The sequence below is a fragment of the Branchiostoma lanceolatum genome, chromosome 15 (genome assembly GCF_035083965.1).
Source record: "Branchiostoma lanceolatum isolate klBraLanc5 chromosome 15, klBraLanc5.hap2, whole genome shotgun sequence".
NCBI classification, from domain to species: domain Eukaryota; kingdom Metazoa; phylum Chordata; class Leptocardii; order Amphioxiformes; family Branchiostomatidae; genus Branchiostoma; species Branchiostoma lanceolatum.
In genome coordinates, this window is record NC_089736.1 from 4,550,746 (window position 1) to 4,578,199 (window position 27,454).

The 27,454-nt window shown below is 38.5% G+C and overlaps 1 protein-coding gene across 2 annotated transcripts in view; it reads left to right on the forward strand.

The window, feature by feature from the left end:
* Positions 1-27,454, forward strand: part of LOC136449277 (dnaJ homolog subfamily C member 10-like) — an 80,031-nt gene that overhangs the window by 4,199 nt on the left and 48,378 nt on the right. For both annotated transcript variants that reach the window (XM_066449245.1, XM_066449246.1), the window contains exon 3: positions 25,747-25,915. In XM_066449245.1, coding sequence (XP_066305342.1) covers positions 25,747-25,915 — 169 coding nt within the window. The remainder of the gene's footprint in view (positions 1-25,746; positions 25,916-27,454) is intronic.

The following is a 27,454-nucleotide window of genomic DNA, read 5'->3' on the forward strand; positions in this document are numbered from 1 at the left end:
GCCATGACAATTCAATTTAACACTTCAAAAGACAGCGAGGCCCTCAACGAGTCCTGGCAAGAAGATTGGGTTGGAACCATTCCAGAAGTCAAGTTCCGGCCTGTTAATGGCTCAAACTGTGGGGATACAAACCTACATATGTAAGTACGTGTACGTGTGCATGTGGATCCAGAGGCCTAGGGATGATGTTAGTTCCGTGATCTTTGTTGACTTGGTGTCTGTGCCATCATGACTTTGGGGGCAAACTACTAGAACTCAGACTCTTTGCAGCCAAAGGCTGAATTGCTTGTACCCAGTAGTACATGTAGATCATTCTGATGACAACCTCTATGATTGTTGATTCAGTGTATATGAATAAATAAATATGAAATAGATATGAAAGCCTGTATTGAACTTGAAACTGTATTTTGTTTTGACTTGTGTACATAGTGCCATATTGTATGTCCTAGTCTGTTTAGACTGATTCAGTGGTTGACAGTAGTATGTAGTACATGAAAGTATTGCAATATAAACTGCTTCCGGTATTACCTGCGCAAACCTTTCTCCATTCATTAGACTGTACAAGTGTGTGGATGCATCTGTTCCTCAGTTTTTGGGCTGCATTTACATCTAAGACTCCATTGACGTCATCATCTGCCCTCGAAGGACATCTAAGAGTAATGCTTTAGTTGCTCGATCTCCAATCTATCCACCAAAAGTGGAGCTCCATGGAAACATCCCTAAGTACCTTTTCTGGAACCATCAGAGAGCGAAGGGCCAGATTAGCTGAGCAATTCATTAGAAGCAAAGTATATATTATGTAGCCGGTAGCCTCCTTCTATGGACAGCAAGACACTGATATGCAAATATTAGATGATGTCGGCAAAAGTGATACTATAAAAACCTTTTTTTTTCAATACTATTGACATAGAAGTGTCTAAATCTTGATTTCAAGCCGAAGGAAGGGAGTTGCTTGTTTTCTCCAATTAGCAATGAAACTCTTGATCTCGAAATCTTTTGAATGTTTAATGTTCCCATCTTTCTATTCCCCTTATTGCCTCGTTGAATGCGCCCTTCCATTCATTCCCTGTCCTTTCATACATAAATGACCTGGGCTGTCCTTGGCTGTCCCCAAGACCCATCCCTCCATTAGTTTTTTTTTGGAGCGGTAAAAAATGTCTTCCCTTCTGTCAAAAAATCTAACTTCATAACATGAAACTGAAGAAGATGTATTTTCTTGAGCTTAAAATGACTGATTTAAAAACAACTAGAGTTCCACGACCTCATACCTTCGCCAAATGATTTTAACCTTTATGACTGATGTATTAGGAGTGTTTCTCATCAATTATAAATCATACCAGTTGATTGTCTTAAAATATAACATGTCCAAAGTATGAGCTTAACAAATACGAGCTCAACAAAGAAGGTTATGCTAATATTTTTCATTAATTATGCAAATGAGGCCCTTATTAGCATAATTTGATTCAACGATGTTTACATTCACATAACGTCCCGATGCCAAAAAAGAGTATTGAATGTATGAAATTGCCGTCATTTGCCAGTGTGAATTAGAGAAGTTACTCATTAAGTATGCAAATTAGCCCACATTAGCATATTTCCTATCTATAAACATTTCTCCCTTCCTCAGTTACAATTTGAATAGTTATATCATGGAACAAAGCGGATTTTTAAAGTTGCCTCATTAATTATGCAAATTAGAATCTGATTTGCATAATTATTGTCCAATCATACTAAGCATCACACAAGCTATCTACATACCAAAAATAATGACCATCCATCAAGCCCATCTTGTTATAGCATTTCCTCATTGATTATGCAAATGAGGTCTTCATTTGCATAGTTCAGATCAATTGATATTTCTCTCTTCCTCAGTTACATATGTCACATGTTTCAGAGTCCTATCATGGAATTTGGCGGATGTATAAACTTTTCTCATTAATTATGCAAATTAGATACTGATTTGCATAAGAGGTGTCTAATCATGTACATCATCACTCAAGCTATCTACCTACCAAAAATCATTACCATCCATCAAGCCCTTCTTGAGTTATTCCCTTTCAAAGTCAGACGCAAAACCTGCTCCTGCAGTTCCAAAAAAGCCGCTAGGGGGCCCAAACCCACACCACTTACTCTCTGTCCGAAGATCTATCTACCACTCAAAAATAAGTTCCATAGTATGTCCAGAACACGAGATATCAAACCAGGAAGTTCCGCTGCAGTACTGTAAGAACCCGCTAGGGGGCCCAAAATCTCATCGTTTTTAGGTCTCATCAAAACCTACCAACATACCAAATACCAAGACAATCCATCAAGGCGTTCTTGAGTTATTCTGTGCCACTACAAACAGACAAACAGACAAACAGACAAACGCTACCCTCTGCATAACCTTCTCGGCGAAGGTAAATATCAACAACATAGGCTCCCCAACAATGCGTGAGACAGCCCTAAACGAGAATGACTACTGCAGATAACAGTACATTTCCTGTGCAAGGTGTCCTCTTAAATATTCAGCTCACATCTCTTTTGGCCTTATGTATCATGTAGCAAGACAATATGGTCCGCCCATGCAGGGATGCTCTCGTTATCTACCAGATAGAATCAACATAGACCATTCCAACAGAACAGATATCACTTCCTCCAAGATTGAACGTAGGGATCGGTGTAGGTTTCCCGGGATGAATCCTTTGAGCCGCTTTAAGCCGAGAACGCGGGGTATCGGTTTGTGACCCTTATTACACATTTGTTGGGCCGGGCCCATCGCTGTAAACTGCCAGAATTGCCTGCTGTCAGATGTGATGTATTCAGCGATGAATAGGACTGCTGGGGTCCCAGAGCTGCCATTGACTTTTGGTCCTGTTGCTTTTTGAAAGCACGAGGTGTGGGTTATAATAGCTAGTCCCAATCTCTGGGCAAAGCAGGACGCTTTTGAATGATGCTTTCAGGGAGGGGTGACGAATCACGTACAAACATGACCAGAAAGACAAATTGACAAGCCTCCGTAGCAGGTTTTTTGGCTAGACTTTCGTAGGGCTTATTTTAATGTTTACGTACTTTCACTGATATAGCTAGTCCCATTACCTGGGCAAAGCAGGATCTGCTTTTGAATTATGCTTTCACAGTCTGAGGAATTGCATATTACGTACAAACATGACCAGAAAGACAAATTAACAAGCCTCCGTAGCAGTTTTTTTACCTAGACTTTAGAAGGGCTTATTTTAATGTTTATGTACCTTCACAGATATAGTTAGTCCCATTATCTGGGCAAAGCAGGAAGCTGTTGAATTATGCTTTCACAGAGGAGTGACAACTAACATACAACCATGACCAGAAAGACAAATTAACATAGCCTCCATAGCAGGTTTTTTAGCTGGACCTTAAAATTAGGGCTAAATTATTATGTTTACCTTCACAGATCTAGAAGGGAAACATAATTTGCTCTAGTTCTGCTTCTTTTAGATCTTCTTCTGTTCCAAACAAATAAAGTCAATGACAAGAATGGTAACTAAGTAGCAGATGCCCTGTGGTGTTTGATCACTTTATGTAGCAACAGAGCTGGAGGGGCTGCTCACCATATATGAATGTGTTTGAGTTAGAATAAATAGAGCAGTAGTTTGTTAGGCATGGGTTGGTAAACATTGTGTACTTGCTGGCAAATGTTACCTTTCTATTTGCTAATTGTGCCTGGCTTCAGACGACTCCTCAGTCTAACCTTTCAATGAAAAAGTTTCATAACTATGAAATGTTATCTCATTTCAAGATATTCACAAAACTTTGAATATCAAGCAGAATTTATGAAGAGTTTTTGTGGAGGTGAGAGTTCTTACATTCCTTGTTTTCTGATTAATCTGCTGCCGGGAACGGGTTTTCTGCGCGTGAAAAATTTGCGCATGAAACTTTGCGCGTGAAGAATTTGCGCGTGAAAAAATAAATTTCTTTAAAATGTGTCAGAAAATGTGAAGTATAATTTTCTTAGACAGGAAAATGTGATCCCTTGATACAATTTTTCATCTGACACCTGAATTTGTGGTTTGAAAACTTTTGATTTTTTAGTCCCTTGGGAATAGGTCCCTTGGGAATTGTTAAACTTTTGGGGGCTTGAAACCTAAACATTTGAAAATCACTTAAATCTTTAAAAAAAACAGTCAACTTACTTATATAAGGTTTTGTACTGTAAGATGTAACTATTTGAAGCTTTTTCCCATTCTATTAGCCTAATTTCATCTTTTTTCAAGCAGATTCTTTCACGCGCAAATTTCTAACTTTTTTGCGCGTGAAAACTTAACATTTGAAAATCACTTTAAAATCCCTTGAAGATTGAAAGAACAACATTTTGAACTGTAGAATGCAACAATAAGATACTTAAGTCCATTGTGGGTCATCTTATTTCAAGTTTTAAGCTTAAAACCTCCAAAAAGGTTTTAAATCCCTTGGGAGTCAGCTTAGATATTCCCAAGGGACCTAAAATTCAAACTCAAAATTAAGGAATCAGATGCAAAATCATATCATGGCGTAAAATTTTTCTGACTAAGAATTTCGTAGTACACATTTTCTGAAACATTTCTTGAACTTGATTTTTTCACGCGCAAATTTTTCACGAGCAAGTTTTTCACGCGCAAATTTCTCACGCGCACAAAACCCCAACCCCTGCTGCCCGGAACAATAATTATTAGAAAATGGAAAGGTTTACTATTCTGGGACCTCTGACCTAACTTCCTGTCAGTGTTCTCATGAGGTGCCTAGCAACTTTGGAGACCCGGGCCATTGTAACCTTCTCAATCTCATCCTGCCAGTCATTGAATTGGTTGCACCAATTTCCCGCCTCACAACCTACCACCAAGGCAAACAAACACACAGTCCGAAAACAATACCTCCATTTTTACGGAGGTAATGATTGACTATTAATAAGCCTCTGAAAAAAAGCTTGCTATGAAATTTAGCTAACATTAGCCTCTCATAGCAAATGCAGCGGCATGCATTTTCCAGGTCCATACTTTTGAAAATCATTCCTGACTGATGGGAGAAACCCCAGTTTTTGAAAGTTTGTCTTCTTCAGTTCTAGTGATTTCACTATGTAAACCATGATATATAGGCAGTATTGAACACATCTATTAGTGCTAACGGTCCCCTCATTCAGAATGATTTTCCTGATGGTCTGACTAATGATGCTCCACCAAGGTAATAAAAAAGGTGATTTATTTTTATGGAAGTGAAGCCGTGAATGTCAAGATGTAGCATCTTGTCTGCAATAAAACAGCTCTGCCACAATATAGCCATATCAAATATTGGTTTATTATGATTGGTTTGAGTAAATTTGAAACTAATTTCAATGCATATACTCTGTAGTCATGTAGCGCTGCTCTAGTTGCTGGTAAGAAATTGTTTGGTAATTAAGATGATCATAACAATATACTAGTATATACGTTTCACAACAATAATTGTATAAGATATTATTTTATGACAGTTATGGGCCTAGTTTGTCAAAACTATAGAAAAAAGGCTTTATAGTTAGTTACTTAATTGAACTTGGCCTGGTGTTGAAACTTTTGTTTGATACTAAGTATTATTAAGTTCTTTTATGTTCATTTTCAAACTTTAGACAGCAGGGAGAAGGTATTGTATAACATATAAGATATATGCAAACTGCTTGTCAGAAGGCTGAAACAGTAAAACATAGATTCCTTCTCAGAAATATTTTACACAGTAAATCCGCATCCATACAAGATGGTTGCATAAATCTGCATATTAATGAGCCTTTGAACTCAATATGTCAAGACTGAAACATGGCAAAGACTCTACATGCACAGTCTGACAAGCTGTGACTTAATTTTGGAATGGATTCATTTCTGCATAAATTGCATTATTGACAAGTGAAACCTTTTTGTCTTCTGAGCACTTCACCTGGGTTTACAGATCAATACAACAGGCAGAAAAATCTTTAACACAGTCATCAGCTAGGGCTCTGATTAGTTCACAGTCATTTCCTCAAGTTCTGCCCAAACGACAGTGATATATGTACTTTTATTTATGTGGAGGTCAAAGATGAACTTGAACTATACTGTCTACATTGAGGCAGTAATAAAACGGAAATAGCCACTGTCAAATCAAGTACTCGATGATTTATGTCTCTGCGTCTACATGTATAATTCCTCTCATTTTATAGCAGATCGACGTTGGCTCGTTTATCACTCTGTAAATGATGAATTCGTGGAGATTGGATGGAGGAAGCAAGAACTGTTACGGTAGCAATGCTCTCTCATTCCTAAGGCTATGACTTGACTGTGCCGTTTTACAAATTGCAACTAGAACTTCAAGGCTTAGAGTGTTGGAGAAGAGCTTGAGACCATTCACAACAAAATTGAAAGCTACAAATTGCATTCTTAGATGAACACCAGATATGAGTAGGAGGCCTTGAAGCGAAAGTAAAACGTTGGAAATGAAAGTCCGGAGAATAGATCAAGGGCTTTATCTAAACAGAGTTAGAGGGGCGCTGCACCCCCACGCCTTAACCATGCGCCCCCTTACCCTGGGGAGCATATTCTCTGGCAAGTATTAAATTTAGATTGACCGGGGATGCTACTAGATCACATGTGGCCACGGTCTTCAACTGTGACCTGTCTGATATTAATTTCTCCCCTCAGGAAGCCTTAAAATGCCCCATTTTAACTTGAGATTCTCTAAAATTCTACAAGGGAAATCTGGGAACACCATCCCCTACTCTGCTCCTTTGCAATGCTCCCCCTTGCAAATTTTCCTAGAAAAAACCCAAATAGATCTTCATAGAGCTGTGTACCTAAACAAATTTTAGGTACAGGTACAGGTACACTGGTTTAGGTACAGGTCCGGACCTGAATCTGTCCTGAAGTTCTTGTTCAGAAAATGGTAGTTTTTCAATAAGTACAAAAGCATGTTTGAACTGGTAACAACATAATATTTAATTGTGCTACATGTAGGTATTATTTTTATGAAAACACATGAAAATTTGACTCCAGCCTTGCTAATTGATTGTACCCGGTACTGTATCGATACAGTGTACCGGTACACAGCTCTAGATCTCCAGTGTCGCCATGATTTGGCAGCCCCTCTCCCTTCCCATCATCCGACGGAATCCCGGCGTTATCTCTAGTCGATGTCTCATCAGGAGAGTAGTTACGCGTCTTCAGCGTTGACTTCCCAACCGTTACTAATGCCAAAGTAATTTGACTTGCTTACGTGGTGAAATTTCCTAACCGTACGACTAGAATATCAAAAAAGGCCAGGACAATTCTGAATGAAAATGTTGTGAATTCTGACATGTCCCCCATGATTGAAACAGATTACACTTGCCGGTTGGAGTCTTTTTCCACCGTCAAAAGGGCTTGGCGTCAATCGAAGCGGAGCTGATTTACGACTGCCAATTTTGCTGTGATAAGTCACATGGATCATCGTCAGAAGAGATTCTAACGAGTTGGTCGTTATTACTTCCTAATGCCTAAAGCAACTTGAAGAATAGTAATCTGATGCATTTTTCAGAAGAAAATCATAGTACCAGGTGCATGAGGCTACCAGTTTCAATGATGAAGAAAATAATGGAAATTTCTATATGATAACAAGATATTTTTAAGGTTTAATTTGTTTTTAGGCCCCACAAACTTCATTGTATGGAGGACATCTCCATGCACATACAGCTTTCCCTTTCTTCCCCTCCCCCCACAAGAAAATATCAATCTTTTATTTAACTTAAAAGTTTGTTTTCTCTAAATCGGACAACGATATGTGACAATGCTTGAAAATCCTTTAGATCTGTATCTGAATACCAGTATAACTACCGTTTGGTGTAACACAACTGCTTGACAGGCACACGGCTTGGCAGTAGCTGGTTTTACAGAGTATTACACCGAACAACAGTTCACATCTAACCTTTGCACATTTAACTGCAAGCTACTGTTTAAAACATTTTGGAAGCAAGATGGCAACTGACATCAACACTTGAGGTCTCCAGAGGATGTCATGCGTGAAATCAGACTTATGTGAAATTGCATTTGTAACAAGATGTGAAATGCCATGGATTGACACTGCTGACTTCAATCACAGCTGCAGTTAGAAATGTCAGGTTTCATATGTTCTAGAAATGTGAAAGGTTAACATGTCATTATATATCAGCTCTTGTGTCAAGAAGTTTGAAAAGTCAGTTTATGTCGTGGACAGAACATCTGATTGCTTTTTGGGAGGAAAGATTTTTTTTTTTCTCATTCTTTTTATTAGGAAAGATAATATTTGCAGAAAGATAGACCGTAACATAACACTTTTAGGTTTATAATGAACAGTTTTGTGACATACACTACAATTGTGCCAAGTTTATACATGTACACCTTGCATCAAACTGAATTTAGCTCTACTGTCTTTTCTTTGACTCCAGAAAACAGTATCACAACTTATATTTGTATTCTTTAACTGGTTTATCATAATAAGTAGATCAAATTTAAGATAGGGTCTGTCTCTATGACCCGTCTCAGTTTGGAAATTTGCCTGTTGGGATAGAAAAAAATTCACACCATTGTGTTGAAAAAACTTCATGACATGAAACTGATGAAAATGCATTTTGTTGGCTTAAAGTTTAAACTGACAAGATTTTTACAATGGAAATCGACTCCCAAATTGAGTGTGAAGGAAAAAAAACTTTGAGCTGGAGACAGGCCCGACACAGAAGCCTATAACAAATAATAAAGATGCAACAAATCCGCTGTATATTTCAAAGGTAGCTTGTAACAAGTTGAACGTTAAGTTGACCTGATTTTCTTGCTGTTACCACATTCTTTTCACACAGCTCCCTTAATGATCACATTTTTGTCGTTCGGTGATTCCAAGCTTCTGGATCCAATGTCACGGTTCAGTGTTCACGCAATAAATGGTTAAGTACCCATACGAGAGTTTCCCTGTAGTCTTCCATATGCATGTCCCTATCTCCGAGAAACAAGACTGCCAATTTAACTATCTGATGTAGTCGGCTAGTCTGGAGAATGCATCACTCTTTTGTGCACCCTGACTTTTACATGACTTTGTACTTGTACTGACTCGGGAGGTTAGTGAATAAAGCAAGATAGACGGGCCATCCATGCAGCCATGAAGTTAAACGGTGCATGGTACAGCCGGCAGTTTCAACATTATCAGGGGCAAGTATCAGGGAATATATTGCTGTCTGCTTCTGTGTATTTACGAAGGTACCTTGAACCTGTGGTGTCATGTGGCGTCGTGTTACAGTTCGTAACTGTTAGGGTAACTGGCCCAGAACGCATGGATCATAGGTTTGAATCCCCTGACATGGCACTGATGTTGTGGCCTTGGAAAAGGCACTTTACATGACTTCCCTCGCTCTACCCAGACGGAAAAATACTTTGATTGGGGAGGCAAAAGGCCAGACGGAACGAGAGGGTTGGGCTCCGCCTTCCAATACCATCCCCACGACACACTGGATAACAAACCACTGCCCCTACGGCCCAAAAAAGGCTATCGGACGACAATTTACCTTCTTACCTTGAACCTTACCCTACATGTTTTACGATTTCTTCCACGTTCTGTAAGACCTTAAATTTTGTGTGCATGCAGTGCGTGACATTCTATATGCATGAAAGGTGCTACATGTCTTATCCTGATTAGCTCATGCTTTTAAAGCTGTAAAACATAGATCCCCTCCCTTACACCGGCAGTAAACTTTCTTTTAGGGTGCACTGAAACGCGAAGAATTGTCAGATATATGGCCTGTAGCAGTGCAAATTTATCCCCTGAAAAAGGGCTGACACAAGAAATTTGCATTTTACTGTGTCAAATACCTGACACTGATCCTCTTTCCTGATGATCACGAGTAAACCTGAAAAGTTTGAAGACTAAAACATTGACAAGTGATGAGAAAACTAGGAAAGCTAGAAATTCAAGGTAAGGTGTGCTCTAAAGTCAGTAAAGGGTTATGCCAATAGCTAGGGCAGCTGTAGACATTTTTACCTCCGTGAAGAATGTTGGATTGATGGGGGTACTGTTTTTTTTTTCACACCTATAACCCAAGATTGTTTTGAGGTTCTGAAGAAACATTATAGCAGTATTTTCAGGTATCATGACGAAATTAAAAAAAAAAAAACTCTACATATTTCGTGGAGGTAAGAGATATTTGACTTCTTGTTGATACTTGTCACACACACTACTTGAATGTACAATTGTAAAAAATACAGTCTACCAGCTGTTGTCAAAACCCACCAACTGCTATTTCTGTGGCCATCAGTTGTACAATGCAGGACTGCCTAGCAGGATGTTGCTGTACTTGCTGTATTGATTTGTGAGGACTGTGACAGGATGTGGCATGCTGTGCAAACAAGGTGTTTGTCAATGCACAGCTTTTCCTACAGATCAACCAAGTCAAGAGTCATTCTACGGTCTGGGTTTTTTTGCATACATTATCTAGACTACACAGGGGAAAAATAAAATGTAGGGTGTTCGAGGGTAAAATTCTCACATTTACTGTTCTGTGGAGGTCTTTATATTTAGATTTCCTCCACATGAGATGCCCCATCAGGCCACACCATTTTCATTTCTTGGTTAACGGAATTGCTAGATTGTAAAATCAACAGTCAAACAGAATCTCAGAGGAAAGTTTGTACTTTGGTGCACACAATTTCAGGGAGTGAACAGGGTCAAGTGCAAGTTTTCACCCCAGCCTTCTGTTTTCATGATTTTTTGTTTGCTAAAATTTTAAAAAAAGATCTGCTTTTAACCAAGAAATTAAATTGGTGTGGCCTTAGAGTACAATTGTACATAGTTTCCATCTACCTTTCAAAGGGCTGAAATAGGGATGTCTGTGAATACTCACTAGACACACATAGTCTCTACCAGACTGACTACGCTGGATATGGGGAGAATAATTTGCCAGGGGATTTTGGCTACCAAAGAGGTTGGCTACCAAAGAGGGGAAATGTTAACCTTACCGTTATACCGTGGACTGACTCTCCTGGCCAATTATTTAGCCAAATTCTACGATCTGTACCCCCCTAGGAAGGCCTGTTGGAGGCCACTAGACAAAACACACAACCACTTTATAGACACAAGGGCGAAAGTAAAAACCTTGTTTGTGTAAAATCCAACAAATTATAACAGTATAATACAGTGCAATACTGTAATTCACTTTGTCTTCACGGTAGCAAAATTTCAAGGTGTAAGGAAAATGGACATTTTCACTGAACTTTAAGTTTAACTTCACAGTGGCGGCAAATGACTTACAGAACAGATGTGTGAAGGAAGCATAAATGATTACAACAGTTTTTTTCACGGTAATGATAAGTTCACGGTACAGAGGTGACCGTGAAAACCGTTAACATAAAGTTACCGTGAAAGAAACAAAAATTATTACAGTATCCCAAAATTCCAACCGTCTGGCTTTGCCTGGGTTTAGATAATAAATGCACTAATAACTGTCATCCATGTACAACAAGTGAAGGCTCAATATGTTGATTTGCAGTTTTAATCATAACAATTATTGTATAAATGAATGCTCTATTGTACAACTAGATAAAAGCATATTCGCCATTAGCCTGTCAACTTAATTGCATGCTTCTTTCATATGATTAATAAGAATACAGGTACAAATGATATGCGATAGACTAAGTGAGACTAAGAATTACTATAAACATAGAATGAGCGCTAAAGCTTGATCATACACATTTGAATGTGAAGAATTACTCGTGATTAAACTTTTGAATAATCAAACAGACGTAGATAAACCTTTACCAACTATGCGTTCAACTTCTGAATCAGGTAGTCAGTTTTCCTCATGTGTGTGATATGTGATACTATAAAAACCTTTGGCATTATTACCAGGGCTATATATATGTAGAACAAGTATTATATCACTGATATCATGCATATTATAGGTGATTATTGACGGCATGCCCTTTGAAAATGCCATTTCGACTATAAGGACAGACGGAAAAAATACTGGCTACTACAAATCAAATTCCCACATTACTTCCTATCACAAAGATTTGTCAGGCGTCTGAGGAAGCGATTCATTCTCTGTTTTCCCGAAGTCCCTCCCCAATTGGATTATATCATAACTCTTGTTTGTAAAGGCGCGCAAAAGGGCAGCATTTCCTTCAGGGCACTACCTCTATGGACGGTGATATATATTTCTACACGCAGTAATGCCTGCCACAGGGCTCAAAATAGACTGGAATAAAAAGACTCTTTGTACACAACCAAGTGTTTTATTCCACCGACATTTGGGTGACCGCCTGTTCTCACTCACACTCACTATCCAGTTTAACGTCTTCTTTTCCTCATCATCTGGAGGTTGGACGTGCTTGCACATGGATGGGGCTTATCTCTCTTTATTCAGTAACTTACCAACCTGATGAAACTATTCACAGCCCAAAGCAGTCTTATTCTATTCTACACGTAAGATTGCCAGTTCAATATACAATGTAGTACTGTAAATGAATTTGACTTCGTGGGGATTGAATTTCGTGGTTGGTACAAAATCTAGCGTCCGCTGTGATTTTACGTTCGCACTTGGATCAAGGGCGTAGGCAGGAGAAATTTTGCAGTGGTTTTGAGTTTACAGTGAAGTTGCTGCAAAAACATGAGAATGTAAAACCACTGAGAGAATTTCAAAAAAATGTATTCATAGTCTGTCCTTGGTGCTGATTTCCTGGTGTTTGTGTCAGCAGCTTTCCATGGTGCTGTGATTTTACGTTCGCACTTGGATCAAGGGCGTAGGCAGGAGAAATTTTGCAGTGGTTTTGAGTTTACAGTGAAGTTGCTGCAAAAACATGAGAATGTAAAACCACTGAGAGAATTTCAAAAAAATGTATTCATAGTCTGTCCTTGGTGCTGATTTCCTGGTGTTTGTGTCAGCAGCTTTCCACTAATATCATATGTAGAACTTTACATGTCTCCTTTTTGTTCATCTACATGAAGATTGGAAAAAACTTTGAATGTTTTAAGTGGCAAAAATTGTCCATTGCAAAGTTTAAAATCAGATTTTTATCAATAAAAGTGGTAAGCATTGCAAACCATGTTATCACTGAATTCTTCCTTGATAGAAAGATGGATCTAATCATGAAAGAGGTTTGATATTTTTGAAATTCTACTAATATCACATTTGGGTAAAGTTGTATGTTGTATTCAAGTCATTTGAAATGTCTTCTTTTCGTTCTAGAATGGTTAAAGTACCAATTTGTTGCTAATGTTAGAAATTAGAACGATTAACCATGAAATAGTACAAAAAGAAAAACAGAACTTGTTTTAGGGACATTCACTTCAATCATGGTATGCTGATACATGGATTTTGTAATATGGATCTTTACAGCACATCCCCTCTCGAGGTCTACCCCATAGAAATAGGATATAGAAGAAGAGGGAGATGCAAATCTTGGCACATGTATGTAAAATGACCTGTTTCAAAGTATAACCATAAGGAGCTTCTGTTTCATGCTTTAAGGTGAAGCTAGCAAGGTCAGACATTGCGTCTCCCCACCTTAACTCTGGCAGAAGACCATTCATCATTTGGTAGATAAGTAGCACCATTCAAACGGCCGTGCTTCTGAACTTCTCTACGGCTGACTGGTTTATAATTACAGCTCAAGACAAAAGGTACAGCATGCAACAGTCAACCAATGAAACCATCCAATGCCAAGGTCATAAAACCTTAACGATCTGGGCTTCACCGTTTCTACTAATCCCACTCCGAATCACCCATAACCTTGACTTCAAATGTCCATAAATTTGCCATCTTGGCAGTTAGGTTGTATTTTTAGCTTCACTGCCAGATGGTCTTTAAGCTTTAATGGTCAGAACCCACTGAAGCAATAGAGATTCATTGTTACAAGAAAGCAGTTTATTTTGTAGTTTTTCTATGAGATTATGGGCTGGTTTGAAAAAGGAAGTCGTAAAGTTACAATTGTAAGTAAATCTGTGTTACCTGAGCTACTCAGAAGAAGTAAAAAGTCAGATCTATAACAACAAGATTGAAGTCTATGTTTCAGTTTGTCAATAAATCCTATTAAGCAGTGAATCTTAGTCAAATCTAAAGAATTCCTCCACAAAGATGACTTATTGTTATGATCAAAAGCCACAAAAACTTAAATTTGGTCACAAAAATAGTGAGGTGTGCATAAATGGTTCCATTCAGAGAAAGGGTTGTAAAAAAATTAATAGTTTCTTGCCTTTTTTGCTTTTGAAATCCGATGTCGTTCTATAAAAAATGGCTGATTTTATATTCATGACCATCTTTTTGGAAAATAAAACGCACTTCTGTATGAAATTGTCCCTTAAACAGTTCATTTCTAACAGTAAAGTTTGTGACTGCTGCCTTTGTGCATAAGTCACAAAACATGGAGGTTAACCTACTTGTATATTTAGCATGCACAGTTAGTATTGGTCCAGTGTTATGGGAAAACTATGAGCTACAGTTGTTTGATGAAATGAATGGTCTAAGGACTGCAGAATCATCTTTCTTTTATATAGTATAGTTTTGTAGTTCATTGTTTGACTTAATGGAAGAAATTCCTATTTAGATAAAACAGGTCAAACTAAGGTGCTGTTTTATGAAGACCAGACATGCCAGGAACAAAGATGAATAGAAAAACGTAATTTGAGCTTCAAAAATTTAGGTTCTGTTCCATAAAAACAGACAGTATATACCATTAACAGGTTTGTATTATATACATGTAGCTATCAGATTTTTTTCTTTCAAATAATTCTAAACAAGAAACATAAAATCAAGTAGCCCTACATTGAATATATTTTACCCAGTCATCATTCAATTTGTCCAAAGTAAACAGAAGATAGCCTAGATTGTAACATTTCCTTTGAGTTGATATACACTGTACCCCGGGTATACGGGCCTTGTGTTAATCTGTATCTACAGCAACTCTTCAAACACTGCAATTACTTTTACCGTCCCTGATCACCAACTGAATTGCAGATTGCCTAGACTGCTTCCATGGTGTCCAAATTGTTGCCGCCACCATTCTCCTAAGCTTTAACTGCAGTCAAAATGTTACGATCATCCATCGAATGGGAAATTGGAGAATGAGTAAGCTATGGAAGTCTGTGAGTGGATGCTTTACTAAGCACTTTGCCAATCTTTTCAAATCTTTTTCCTACCGTGGTATCTTAAATTGATCTACACTGAGCTATTCGACATTCAAATGAACTCAAAAGAACGGCAGTAAAAGGTACTGAACACAAGATGGCTTGTACATTTTGATTGGCAAGAATTACCATTCGAGGAGATAAAAGGGTTAGGAGCAAACGCCAAGGCACATTTAAATTCAACCGTAGTCCTAGAACTGCTTCCCATGACACATCGTTCAACATGCCTGAGGTTCTTGTCTGGCATAAAAGTCTAAGGCCTTGGAAAAAAGATTCTGTGTTTCCGGCTACCCAATGGACCAAAGCATGCAAAGAAACGGCCAGCCCTTGCTTTTTTTTGTAGACCACTAAATGTAGCAACGGGTGATGGAAATTTGCAACAGAATCCAAGAAGTCTTTCATATTTTCTCATAAATTTCCTGTATTTCACACTGAGATAAGTAAGGCTTTGATTTGTTTGAATATCTAGTAAACATTGTACTTCTTTACGTTTATGAAGGTTAGACCGTGCTTCTTGCTTCAGTTTATAGTCTTGTTCTTGTACAATGTAATCTCTTTGAATTCAATTAATGATGTTGAAAATACCAGTGCCCTGACGCAATTTACTGTAACCATGTTAAACTGTATTTTGTTAGATCACTTTGACCAACACGAAAAGAAACTTAAGAAAAGAATCCCTATTTCTTTCAGTACTGTAGCAAGAAACACAACATCTTTTTTCACAGGCCTTAGAAAGGCCACACATGAAGAGCATTAGACTATGTCTGAAGACGTGCCCTTAACCTGGCCAGCCTGTCTTCTGATTTATTAAAGGTGTACAGGGTGTGACCATTCTCTGCTCTGCATCGTAAATAACTTGAAGAAAGGGGAAAGTCTTTAGGATTCTGAGCTTGAACTTGGCTGGCATGTTTTAGTTTGACAGGTGAGAGGTCATTTATTGTATTAACCTCTTAGCTATGGTGTTCAAAGAGCTTTTTGTACATGGACATCTTCTTTTGAAAATAATCTATTGCTGCTGTCTAGGAGCTTTTCTAACTTGGACATCTTAGAGTGAAAAATAGTTCTTTGTTGCTGTTATCAGTTAATGCCAACACGGCCAAGTCAGCACTGATATGTGTTGTTATGTCCTTAATAACATGTACATGTATGTTCAAGTATTCTCAAAACAAAAAAATATGCAGTATTTTGGAGCTTTTTTAGGTTTCCAGCAACTCTACTAGTAACTTTCTCCCTGCTGCCTAACCCTGTTACCAAAAGATAATTGCCAGCCAAACAGCTACTCCATTGTGCTAAAGGTTAAAATACTAATCATCAATGTAATGACCTATTGATTGCATAGTTCTCTATACCCTGTACTTCATCAGCCATGTGTATTGTACATGTACACGTAGTCTTGCCAATGCATACTCCATGATTTGAGAGCCGCCTTCTACAAGACGGTAATTTTCTTTGAAAATGAAGGCCCACACCTCCAACTCCACTCTGACTTTGTACTGACCTTAGGGACTTTGCAAAGGCATTGCGAACCTAAAAGTTTTAATAGGTGTTATCCTAACGGCAAAAATCAATTGAAACCACCTTCTATGTGAAGTGTAACTATCAGTGGTACAGAAGACGGCTTATTTTGTGTCTAGACAGTGTTTTCTTGTCCATTTATTCCCACTCTGTGACAGCTGAAGACGTAAGATCAATGGGAGGGAGGATTATGCTCGCTTCTTGGAGAAGGAGATGGGATTATGTTGTAAAGTGTGTGAACATTATCTCTTGTCATGATGTCTGTTCTGATTCGTCTTCAATAACAGTGAAAACTTATCTTAAAAGCTTTGTTTTTTATTACATGTCACAATATATTTTACTGTAATCCTAGGCCTTGCTTTGTGAGTGGTACTTTAGATAAAGGTGTAGGTGAAGGTAGCTAGTCCCATCGCCTTTTTGAGGCCGTAGGGGCAGAGCCTATCCCTCTCCTTCCACCACTCTTAACCTCCCCAACCAAAGTCAGGTACTCATTTTTACACCAAAAGACATACATGTAGAAGATGAAGAAAAACTTGAAGGCCTCGACTAAGTGGACTTGTGTTACTAAGAAGCTACTTGAATCAATTCTGCCTGTGGTAGCAAACAAAAGACTTATGTACAATCATGTATTTGCAAGCAAGTCTTAGGTCCTGTTTCCTCATTTCAGACTTCAGAGTGTGATTTTATGTTCAAATTGATGTTCTTGCAATCTTGTTTAATCAATCACCATAAATCTAGACAGGGGTGGAAAATGACAGCACGGTAATTTCTTTTGAAGAGTCAGTGTGTTTCTTCATGTATATCCCGCATGTGACAGCTCAGTTTTCTGGTAACAGTCGATTGTGTTTCTAGTTTTCTGCTCCACGCTTTTGTGGTTCAGATGGATTTGCCAAAGCCATTGGGAGTGACATTTTTGGGTCTCCAATGGATTTGTCAATATTAATTTGTTGGAGCTTACAGAAATCCAAAGGTGGTTGAATGGAGATATTGAGTTGTCTCTAAAGCATTGGTAGCCTTGTAAGAATCAGCCCTTGCATTACTATCTCTTAGAATTGTATATGTACATGTACATATTGAATCTAAGTAATTGTTTTGTTATCTCTTGTTGAAAAACTGTTCTGTTTCATCAAATTTTGGCTAAGCAACTTATATGTATCGGACATATATTTTTATTTCAAACTGAATCAATTTTGTACAGCTCAAGATTTGCCTTTGTTGTTTAAGGAAAGCAAAAAGTGTCTAGTACTAAGTTGCCATCTTTTGTTTCCCTTAAGTTTTAAAAGCTATAATACAGTCTACATATGTAAGATACTCCCTTATACATTATAATGCTATTATATATATATATATACAGTCATGTACATGTTTGTTCATTGTACATTCATATTCCCAACTGGTGTATTGAATATTTCAACAGAAGCCCACACTAATTTTCTCGTTACCCCTAGTCTCTGGCAAAAAATTCCAATATTATGGAGGTTAATGAGTTTGTATGACCTTATGAGGAGTAAACTAATTACTTAATAATTAAAAATCTCACCTTATTCTAAAGGTACAACATGGGAAATTTGAACCAAACACATTTTCGATTTAAGGATGTCCCTGTGGCTCAACTGCTAATAACAGCATAACAGTACAGATAAGCTCCTGGTTCCAATTAGTAATACGGTGAATGCAGAAATGTTTGCGGTGGTTTTATGTTTGCGGTGGTTTTATGTTCGCGGTTTTTGCAGCAACCGTTTCACCGCAAACATAGAATCACTGCAACATTTTTGTCCAATACTGTAGCAGTATGTGACTATAGCACTGCTGTGAACTTAAAACCACTGTAAACACTCCATTTTCCCCTTAACAAGAAATAAAAACCACGCCAAGTTGAATGCATTTACAATAACTTGGAGACCCTGGTTTGAATCCTGGATGTCTTGGTTGGGGCTGCACCTGTCTTTTGGATGGGACGTAAAATGGGGGTCCCGTGTTTGAAAATGCCCCTCCATTTAAGAAAAAATACTCTGCTACAGAAACTTGCTAACCTATGTGCCACTATGCACTACAAGGTGAACAACATATTCGATTTTCGCTGACTATCGCGTGTTCGAACGTACCAAGCGTCTCCTTTGGGTCTCCTCTTACAGATACTTCCACTGATATGCTGTTTGAAAACGGAGATTTAAGAGCCAAGGAAAGTTGCGTGACGAGAAGTGGGATGGAGAGAGGGTGCAGGAGGTAATGGAATTGTAGATGACAGGTTCCAATCCACACATGTGCATGTAAATTATCAAGGGGACACAGTAGATTGTAGGCTGTTCAATATGGGAGGTGGTAGATATGTTAGAAAACAGGAGGGATATGGGGATAGAATTTTGTAGGAAGGAATTGTAAGTAGGGGACGTATATACATGTTCATATATGTGCTCTTGTAGCATTCAATTTACATACGTTTTCCAGTTGAAATAACTACAATGACTTCGCTTTCAGTGTCAAGAAACTGACTCTGTAACCAATAGAGAATGGGGTGCCGAGAGGCTATAGCTACTTCAGTGTGCTAAAGGTTAAGGAAAATCAAAGTTAGAACGGCTTTTGAACAGAAAACTGTCCTCCTTACTTTTGCTTTTTCATTTACATACTATATCCCCTATAGTATACTGATTAGTAATCTTTTTCCTTGTACATTTTTAACTCAATAAATCTTAATACTTCCCTCTTTGAACTTAAAATGATGCATATGACCTCTTAGTTTTTCTATTTCACAGTTTTGTAGTTTTCTTAGGCACAAATGACCTAATACATTATACTCATGGACAGTTGGTCCATTTAATCAAAGGGTAATAGACAGTGTAGGGTTCCTACCATTGAAGTCAGATGATGGAGCACTTGGTGTCAAGTCGTAATGACTACTAATTTGGAACTTCTGAAGAGTCACTTTAGAAGTACAGGCTTCATTATCATGTGAACATTAGTCATTTGGAGTCTTACTACATGGGTTTTACTCAGGGGGATTGACATGTTTCATAAGGGGATTCATAAGTCGCTTGTTGGACCGAGTAGCTTACCTATTTTCTGCTTCAGATCTTTTGGTCAAAAGTATATGTCACAACCATAAAGTAGGGTCGCTTGGCGTACGTGTAATGGCAGCGTGTTCGGCCCAGAACCCAATGCAAGGGGTCCCGGGTTCGAATCCTGTCATGTTACTGATCTTGTGCCCTTGGGAAAAGCACTTTACACGACTTTCCTCACTTCAGTACTACGGTGAAAATGAGACTACCTAGCTTCGGTTAGGGACGTGCCTTGGATAGGACGTTAAATGGAGGTCCAGTGTTTGAGGTTAGCCACATCTCTTATTGAGCATGTTAAAGAACCCACCACACTTATCAAAAAGAGTAGGCTAGGGGTCCTTCATGGAATGAGTGGATTAAAACTATTCCTGAACCAGTCTAAATGGGGTAGGGAATTTCCCGAGCAGCCTTCAGAACCCTGCTTCTCCTAGCTATTGGGTCAGTTGGTCCTCATTCTTAGTGAGCTGAGTTGAACATGATGCTTCAGACATACACATGTACATGTAGGGTGAAGAGTCAATGTTACAGTTATATATATTATGTAACCAATGACCTTAAAGACTTAAGTGGTGTCACACTTTGAAGTAAACTTCTGGTCTTCTTTCGTTGTGACCATTGAGTAAAATGTGTTCCATCTATTTTGTAGCAAAAGATCAATGTACCCTCACTATTTTACATCTTGGAAACGGTTCAAGGAGCGTGCTGAAAGATGCTGTTTCCAAGAAAGACCTGATTACAATTCTGGCCTTTCGCTCAGACACTGTTGGCTGACTCCTCTATCCTTTTAACAACCAACTGTCAGATACGTTCAGGACAGGGGCTTTACAAGCATCGCTTGCTACATGTAGTCAGATAACCTTTAGAAACATGTATCTTACATTGGAGCTGAATATTGAATATCATGGTAGATGCTCTTTAGGTAATGTTCTGATATAAATAAGATACTGAGATAAGATACTGTAAATGCAGACATGTTTGCGGGAATTTGATTTCGCAGTAGGGAGAAGATTGCGTATTCACAGCGGTTTTGAGTTTGCATTTGAAACAATTATAGTAGTGCTACAGTCACACAATTAAAACGGCTTTTCGCACGGGTTTTAAGTTCGCGAGTTCACAGTGAAAACCATGAACGCAAAACTACCGCGAACATTCTGCATTTACAGTACTTGACAGATAGTAGGGAACAAGCTTCTGAATCTTTAAAATATCCTAGAATGCTACTCTTTTTAAGTTTTATTTCTAATTCATTTTCATGTGTTTATCATAATTAGAACTTAAGAGTAATATAATACTAATAATCAAGTCAGAAAACCCTTATGTGCCCTTGGGCACTTTGAATGGATATTCTTTAGTAAAGCCTCAAAGGCTCATAAGTAGGGCTGCGTATTCATAAGTTAACAAATGAAGATATATTCTTTGCTTTCTAAAGCTGGTAGACTGTAATAAGAAATAGATCATGATAATTTTCAGCATCATTTTCGTTTCATGCTTCAATAGAGAGCTAGGACATAACAGGAAAGTAGACTAATCAATAAAAAATCAATAAATATCCCACATGGTAACATTAATACACTTATCATTCAAACTTTATATTGAAAACTTCCAAAGATGGGATCAGAAAACTCCTAAGAGATGGGAGTATTTACTCTCAAATGTGCTTAGCCAGCTCAACAAGGAATATGACTTTCAGAACCTGTGGATTATCAGTGCTATAGTTTTGAACAGTATTCTTGTTATACTTGAACAGACAGCTAGGACTTAACAGAAATGTAGACCAAACAAAATCAATAAATATCCCACATGGTAACATTAATACACTATCATTCACACTTTTTATTGAAAATTTCCAAAGAAAGGGATCAGAAAACTCCTAAGAGATGGGAGTATTTACTCTCAAATGAGCTTAGCCAGCTCAACATGGAATATGACTTTCAGAGCCTGTGGATTAGCGGTGCTTTAGACCGTGGACTCTACATTATTGCTCGGGGAGGAGATTTCCCACCCCTGCTGTTTCTAGTGATTGATCCGAGCAGCAGAGGGTTGGCTTTTGGCTGTGGGATTGAAAATGGTGCCGAACCTCAATAACTATGATTCTTTGTACTGAAAGTTCTTTTTTCAAACAACTTAGTTGCCACACACACTAATTTTAGGAAGAAACACTCAAATTCTCATTTTCGAAAATTGACTACAAGGTAAAATGGTGTATTAAGACGGTGTGTTTTCCACCAAAGACTGGTACTGTATTGGGTGGTTGAGCATTACCTTTGCAACCTGAGAATGCCCCTGTCACACAATTGGTAGCAGCCTCACAGTTGAGCTCCTGGTTTAGATTTGAAGGTAACTGAGAGACTGCGGTTTAATCCTGAGAAGGACACCTTGGTTGAGGCTCCACCCGTCTTTCAGAAGGGACGTAAAATGGGGGTCCTGTGTTTGAGGAGGTGCCTCGCACATGTTAAAGCTGAAGGTCTGATTGGGTTAGCTTTTGGCTGTGGTATTGTGATGTTGCTGCCCACATGGTCTGACCTTAGCACTTTGAGTTTGACAGAGCAAGCACAGTGGCAGAATGTAATATAATGCACTGCGCGTATGGTATATAGCCTGCTATCCAAACCTATCATAGCTGACACGTCTCTTTGGTCAACGTTGCATCAGAGTAACGGCCGTTGCATAAGATGTCTCTTTGGACACAACTATATGAACCTATATACGAGAGATTAACCTTGAATACATGGACATGCCTATACGAGATATTAACCTTGAATACACGGACATGCCTATAAGAGATATTAACCTTGAATACACGAACATTCATTGACCTAAAATGCTTATTTTCTGCATAAAATGCTGACAGAACATGACGTATAAGGACGTGTCAGTGTATATATCAATGATATCCCTGGTACAATCAATGAACATGTGTCTGAATACTGTATATAGCATCTGTCTTCTCTGTCACAAAACATGGAAGAATAGCTCTTCAGTGAGCTAAACTGGTTCCAGATCTCATTCACTTTCACCAGGCAGGCTGATCGCCCGGAGTCCCGTATATGCACACTACGTTCGGGGACAGTGCTTGCTGCCCACCTAGTCTGACCTTAGACATTGATTCTGGGGTAACCACAGGAGATCTGCCAACTAACACTGTCACAGCCTTATGTTGCCAACAAAATATAACTTATACTTACATGTACAGCACCATATAAAGACAGATTAAGACCTTTGATATTTTTTCATCAAAAGATTTTATATGTCATGAATTGTCAGTATAATCACCTGTACTGTTCTCTTACAAATTTTTATTTTTTTTGCATCAATTGCACATCAATCATTAAAGAAGGTTTTATATATTCTGTAAAACCATTCATTTTTGAAAATATAATAATCTTCTTGAATCTCCTTTCCTTTGAGGTCACCACTTTCAAATTATTGAATATTGTGCAGCCTGTATTTTGTAAGATTTGATCCACTCACACTTGGAAGGACCCTTACTCTTTTTGAGAAGTGTTGTGGGTTCTTAAATATGCTTGAGGTGTGGCTCTCTTCAAATACTAATTATGAGATGAGGCAAAATTGCTCAAACATTAAATTCTGTATCTATTTCTTAGAATATATGATTCATAGCAGTGTCTAGTGTGCTATGATTTCCTGATTCATATCCATGTTAATCCACTGCCTAGTATGGGGGTCGATTCTATTGCCTCCACTCTTACCATCTGAAGGGAGATCATGATTGGGGTCACTTCATTATCACACAAGGCACTCCTCATAGTCATAACTGATACATATTTATTGGCAACGTAGTAACAGGGTCTGTTGGAGGGAATTTATAATGGTTGATGGCACAATAGTATAACAGTGTGTGATTCAGCACCACGGAGAGTCCATATATCCATAGTTGTAAAGATACAGCCTTTATGATTCTTGTCTGTTGCAAGAGTTGTAAGATGGAATTTTAAGCTTGAAGGAGAAGTAGTAGTGGGATGATACAAGGATGTTTCTCTCTCTCTTTCTCTCTCTCTCTCTCTCTCTCTCTCTCTCTCTCATGATTCAGCACCACTAGCAAGCCACTAGGCGCTACAAAGGTCTGGTCCAATGAACAAACAACACAGAAAAGGACATGAAACTTTTTGATTGGAAGACTCTGGCTTTACCGTTAGAAAAACAAGTTAACTTAACATGCAAAAACATAGCAAGTTGACATTACTATGTCTTCCTTACATTCACCTTCAACATCAGTAAGCAGAGCACTTGCAAACCCTGTTATTTATGATGGTTTGGTCAAGGTCAGTTTTATGATGGATATGCTGACACTCAAGTTCAAGGCACCCATCACCTATGAACCCTCTGGAAACAACCAGAATGGTTGATGTATAGGGTCACTGATACATATCGTTCTGATATCATACCGCAGGGTCATCCAACTTTTCTTTGATACATGTACTTTGTTCACCTTGTACTGCCTAGAGGCACATGGGTCAGCAACTTTTCTTGCTGTTTCTGCATGTAGCAGGGTATATTTTTATATATTTTTACTAGTTCTTCCCTTTTAACGTACTCGAGGCACATCCTTGAACGCGGGACCCCACACTTTATGTCCCTATCCAAAAGACAGGTGCAGCCCCAACCGAAATACTTTTTCCTGGATTTAAACCAAGGTCTCCCAGTTACCTATTAATCAAATCCAGGAGCTCAACTGTGATGCTGCTATCGGTGGAGCTATAGGGACATCCTTTTGCTTGGTACTTTACTATAGAAAAAAGTAGTTTTGAGACAGTTCACTACAAAGGTTCAGGATGATAGCTGACACAGATTGAAGCTGATATGAGTTGAGATGTCATTATATAGTAATATCTTGGGCCAATTTTGCCTGTTCTATCTGATCAATTCTAATTGCCCAAACTAATTTGGCTTCAAAATAGCCATTGACAGTATCGAATTTAGTTGTAATTGCTTCTGTTAAATGACCACGGTGTCCTAGAAAGTCAACCTAGGGAATCAGGGTAATTGTGTCGTTGTGAAGTTTGACTGTATTGGTTTGGACAAACCTTGATACCTGTACAGTCATCAATGCTTCTAGCCTAGTCCAATGCACTATAAATGCCTTAAAGTTTGTGGGGAAGAGAGAAAATGGAGTCTTTGTGGTGGTACAACACAATGTATTTAGTTCACGGTTGAAGGAAGGGGGTAGGAGAGCAAAATACTTAACAAGCATGCAAAGGGAAGGGGGCAAGTATTTATCAAGATGTTTCCTTTCGTTGCTCCTGGGTTGACGTGATAGATTGGCCAAGGTGATCTACTGTAAATTTTGAGTTTGCGTGGTTTTAATTTTGCGGTAGGGAGAAAATGGAGTGCTCGCAGTGGTTTTAAGTTCATGTTTGAGACAATAGTAGACCAGGCAATAGACGGGCAGAAAATTTCACTGTGGTTTTAAGGTTGCGGCGAAAAGCTTACTGCGAAAACCGCAAACATAAAACCACCGTGAACATTTCTGCATTTACAGTACATCTACATTGTAAGACACTCATGATCAGGCCCCAAAACCTGAAAGTGAGACCAAAGATAATGTCACTATCATAAAGACCAAAAGGAAAGGGGCAAGTATTTATCAAGATGCCTATTTTCCTCCAGGACTGACTAAATGGCTTGACCATCATGACCCACATCTAAGATACTGGCCCCAAAACCTAAAAGTGAGACCAAATATGATATTAGAGAAAGGCCTAAAGAAAGGGGGCAAGTATTTATCAAAATGCCTCCTTCCCCTCTTAGGCTGATTACATGGAAAACATGTAGTTGGCATTTTGTAAATTCACTTCAATTTGCAGGGACTTATTTTTGTGGTAGGATTTGGGAAAGGAGATTTTCATGTGTTATTTTAAGTTTGCAGTTCACACAATACTGTGGAACAGTATGCAGAAACACATATTTTGTGGTGTCATGAATTTGCCATAAAGAAGTCACTGCAGAAATAAGACTACTGCGAACATTTCAAGATTTACGGTAATGTACATGTAAAGCTGTGACCCTGAATCCTGGCCTTTTGTCCCTTGATATGTTTCAGGATGACCCAGAAGCGCACAATAAGTTTGTCACCATTAATAAGGCCTACGAGGTCCTAAAGGACGAGGAACTACGGAAGAAGTACGACCTGTACGGTGAGGAGGGTCTTAAAGATGACTTCCATGGAGGAGGCCGCTACGAGAGCTGGAGTTACTATAACCAGGAGTTTGGTAAGAAACACAGTTTTTCACTTGATAAAAGAATTAGATAGAATTATGGTGAAGTATTCACTCTCTTCTTCTTTCTTGTTTTTTTCACGATCAAAAATTATACATGTTAGGTCTATTTAGTAAGTATGAAGGTTATGAATTAAAGAAGTTGAATGTAAGGTTCGCCATAGTGGAAAGCTCATTAGTAATGGAGAGTTCGACCTTACAAGCCCTAGGATATTCAGAACTTTGTGAAAATGTATTCTAGAACCCCTAGGGTGTGCATCCACACCTGGCTAGCTCCAGCAGACTTAAAAACTAACTGATGCATTGGAGAATGCCACTTTACTGTTCAACCAGAAGGAAAGATGAATCTTGTTTATTTCACACTCCAAGGCACGACTGCTCTCAGACCCTCACCCAGAATGATAAATAAAGATTGTGAAGATTAGAGAGGTGACACAAAGGGAGCACAGACTATGATAATAAGAAGTACATGTGTAGACAGTGAGGTTTAACGTAGAAAAGGTCACAATCGTGGTTGTAGGGGCAGGAGTTGGCCTAATGTCTTAATGTTCTCAAAGCTTGCTCAAAGCCCTGCCATCCGACAGATGGTTATCAATCAAGGCCTGCTGTGTAAAGCCACAGCCCCTGATTTTCATGTGAACAGGCCAGGGGTGCCTAGTAAGTATTTATGTAAATTTCATATGAGTTTTGCAGAGTACACAAATGGTACATTTAAAATGTCTAAACTTGTTACCGAATACAAATTAGATACCAAAGGGCAACTTCAGCAGGGAGATGGTTACATAAAATGGGATAGATTAAATAATCTTTTGTTTAACTTTCTATATATGAGTTTTACAGAATACATACAAATTTAAGGGAACACATACGATCCAAGTTACTATGAAGCATACAAATTATACAGATTTCATGCAAGTATTGCAGAGTACAACCAATTTTTATCATTAGAATTTTTAAACATTATGAATACCCTTAAGTTTATATGCTTCTTAGCAGTGGACCGAGAATTCTGTAAAATTTCTATCTATTCGGTAAATCTCGTTTGAATTCTGTAAAATTCATATGAGCACTCGGGTACCCCCGGTGAAAAGGAAGGTGTTTTAAGAGCACTCTGTCTTATCTCAGTTCATCTAACCATGGCTCTTGCCACATCATCTCAAAACCTAATGGCTGCATCGCGTGAGATGGCTCCAAGACTGGTTTTTTTTATCAGGATTCCAGGTTCTCCTAAGTGTAAGATGGTGTGATAGAATGTCTGACTCGTATGGTCTGACTTGATGAAGTACAGTTCTGACTGAAGAACAATTTTTTTGTAACAAGTATATTCATAATTGTATGAGTATTTTTAGAATAAACTCAAAAAAAGGCAACTTTGCTTTTTACAATTTATTACTATTCACTGCCAATGGCAAGTCGTCTTGGTTGGGGCTGCACCCATTTTTCAGAAGGGACGTAGAATGGGGGTCCTGGCCATGGGTTTGAGAAGATACCTCAAGCATGCTATAGGGGAAGGGCTAGCAATACCTGCTACTG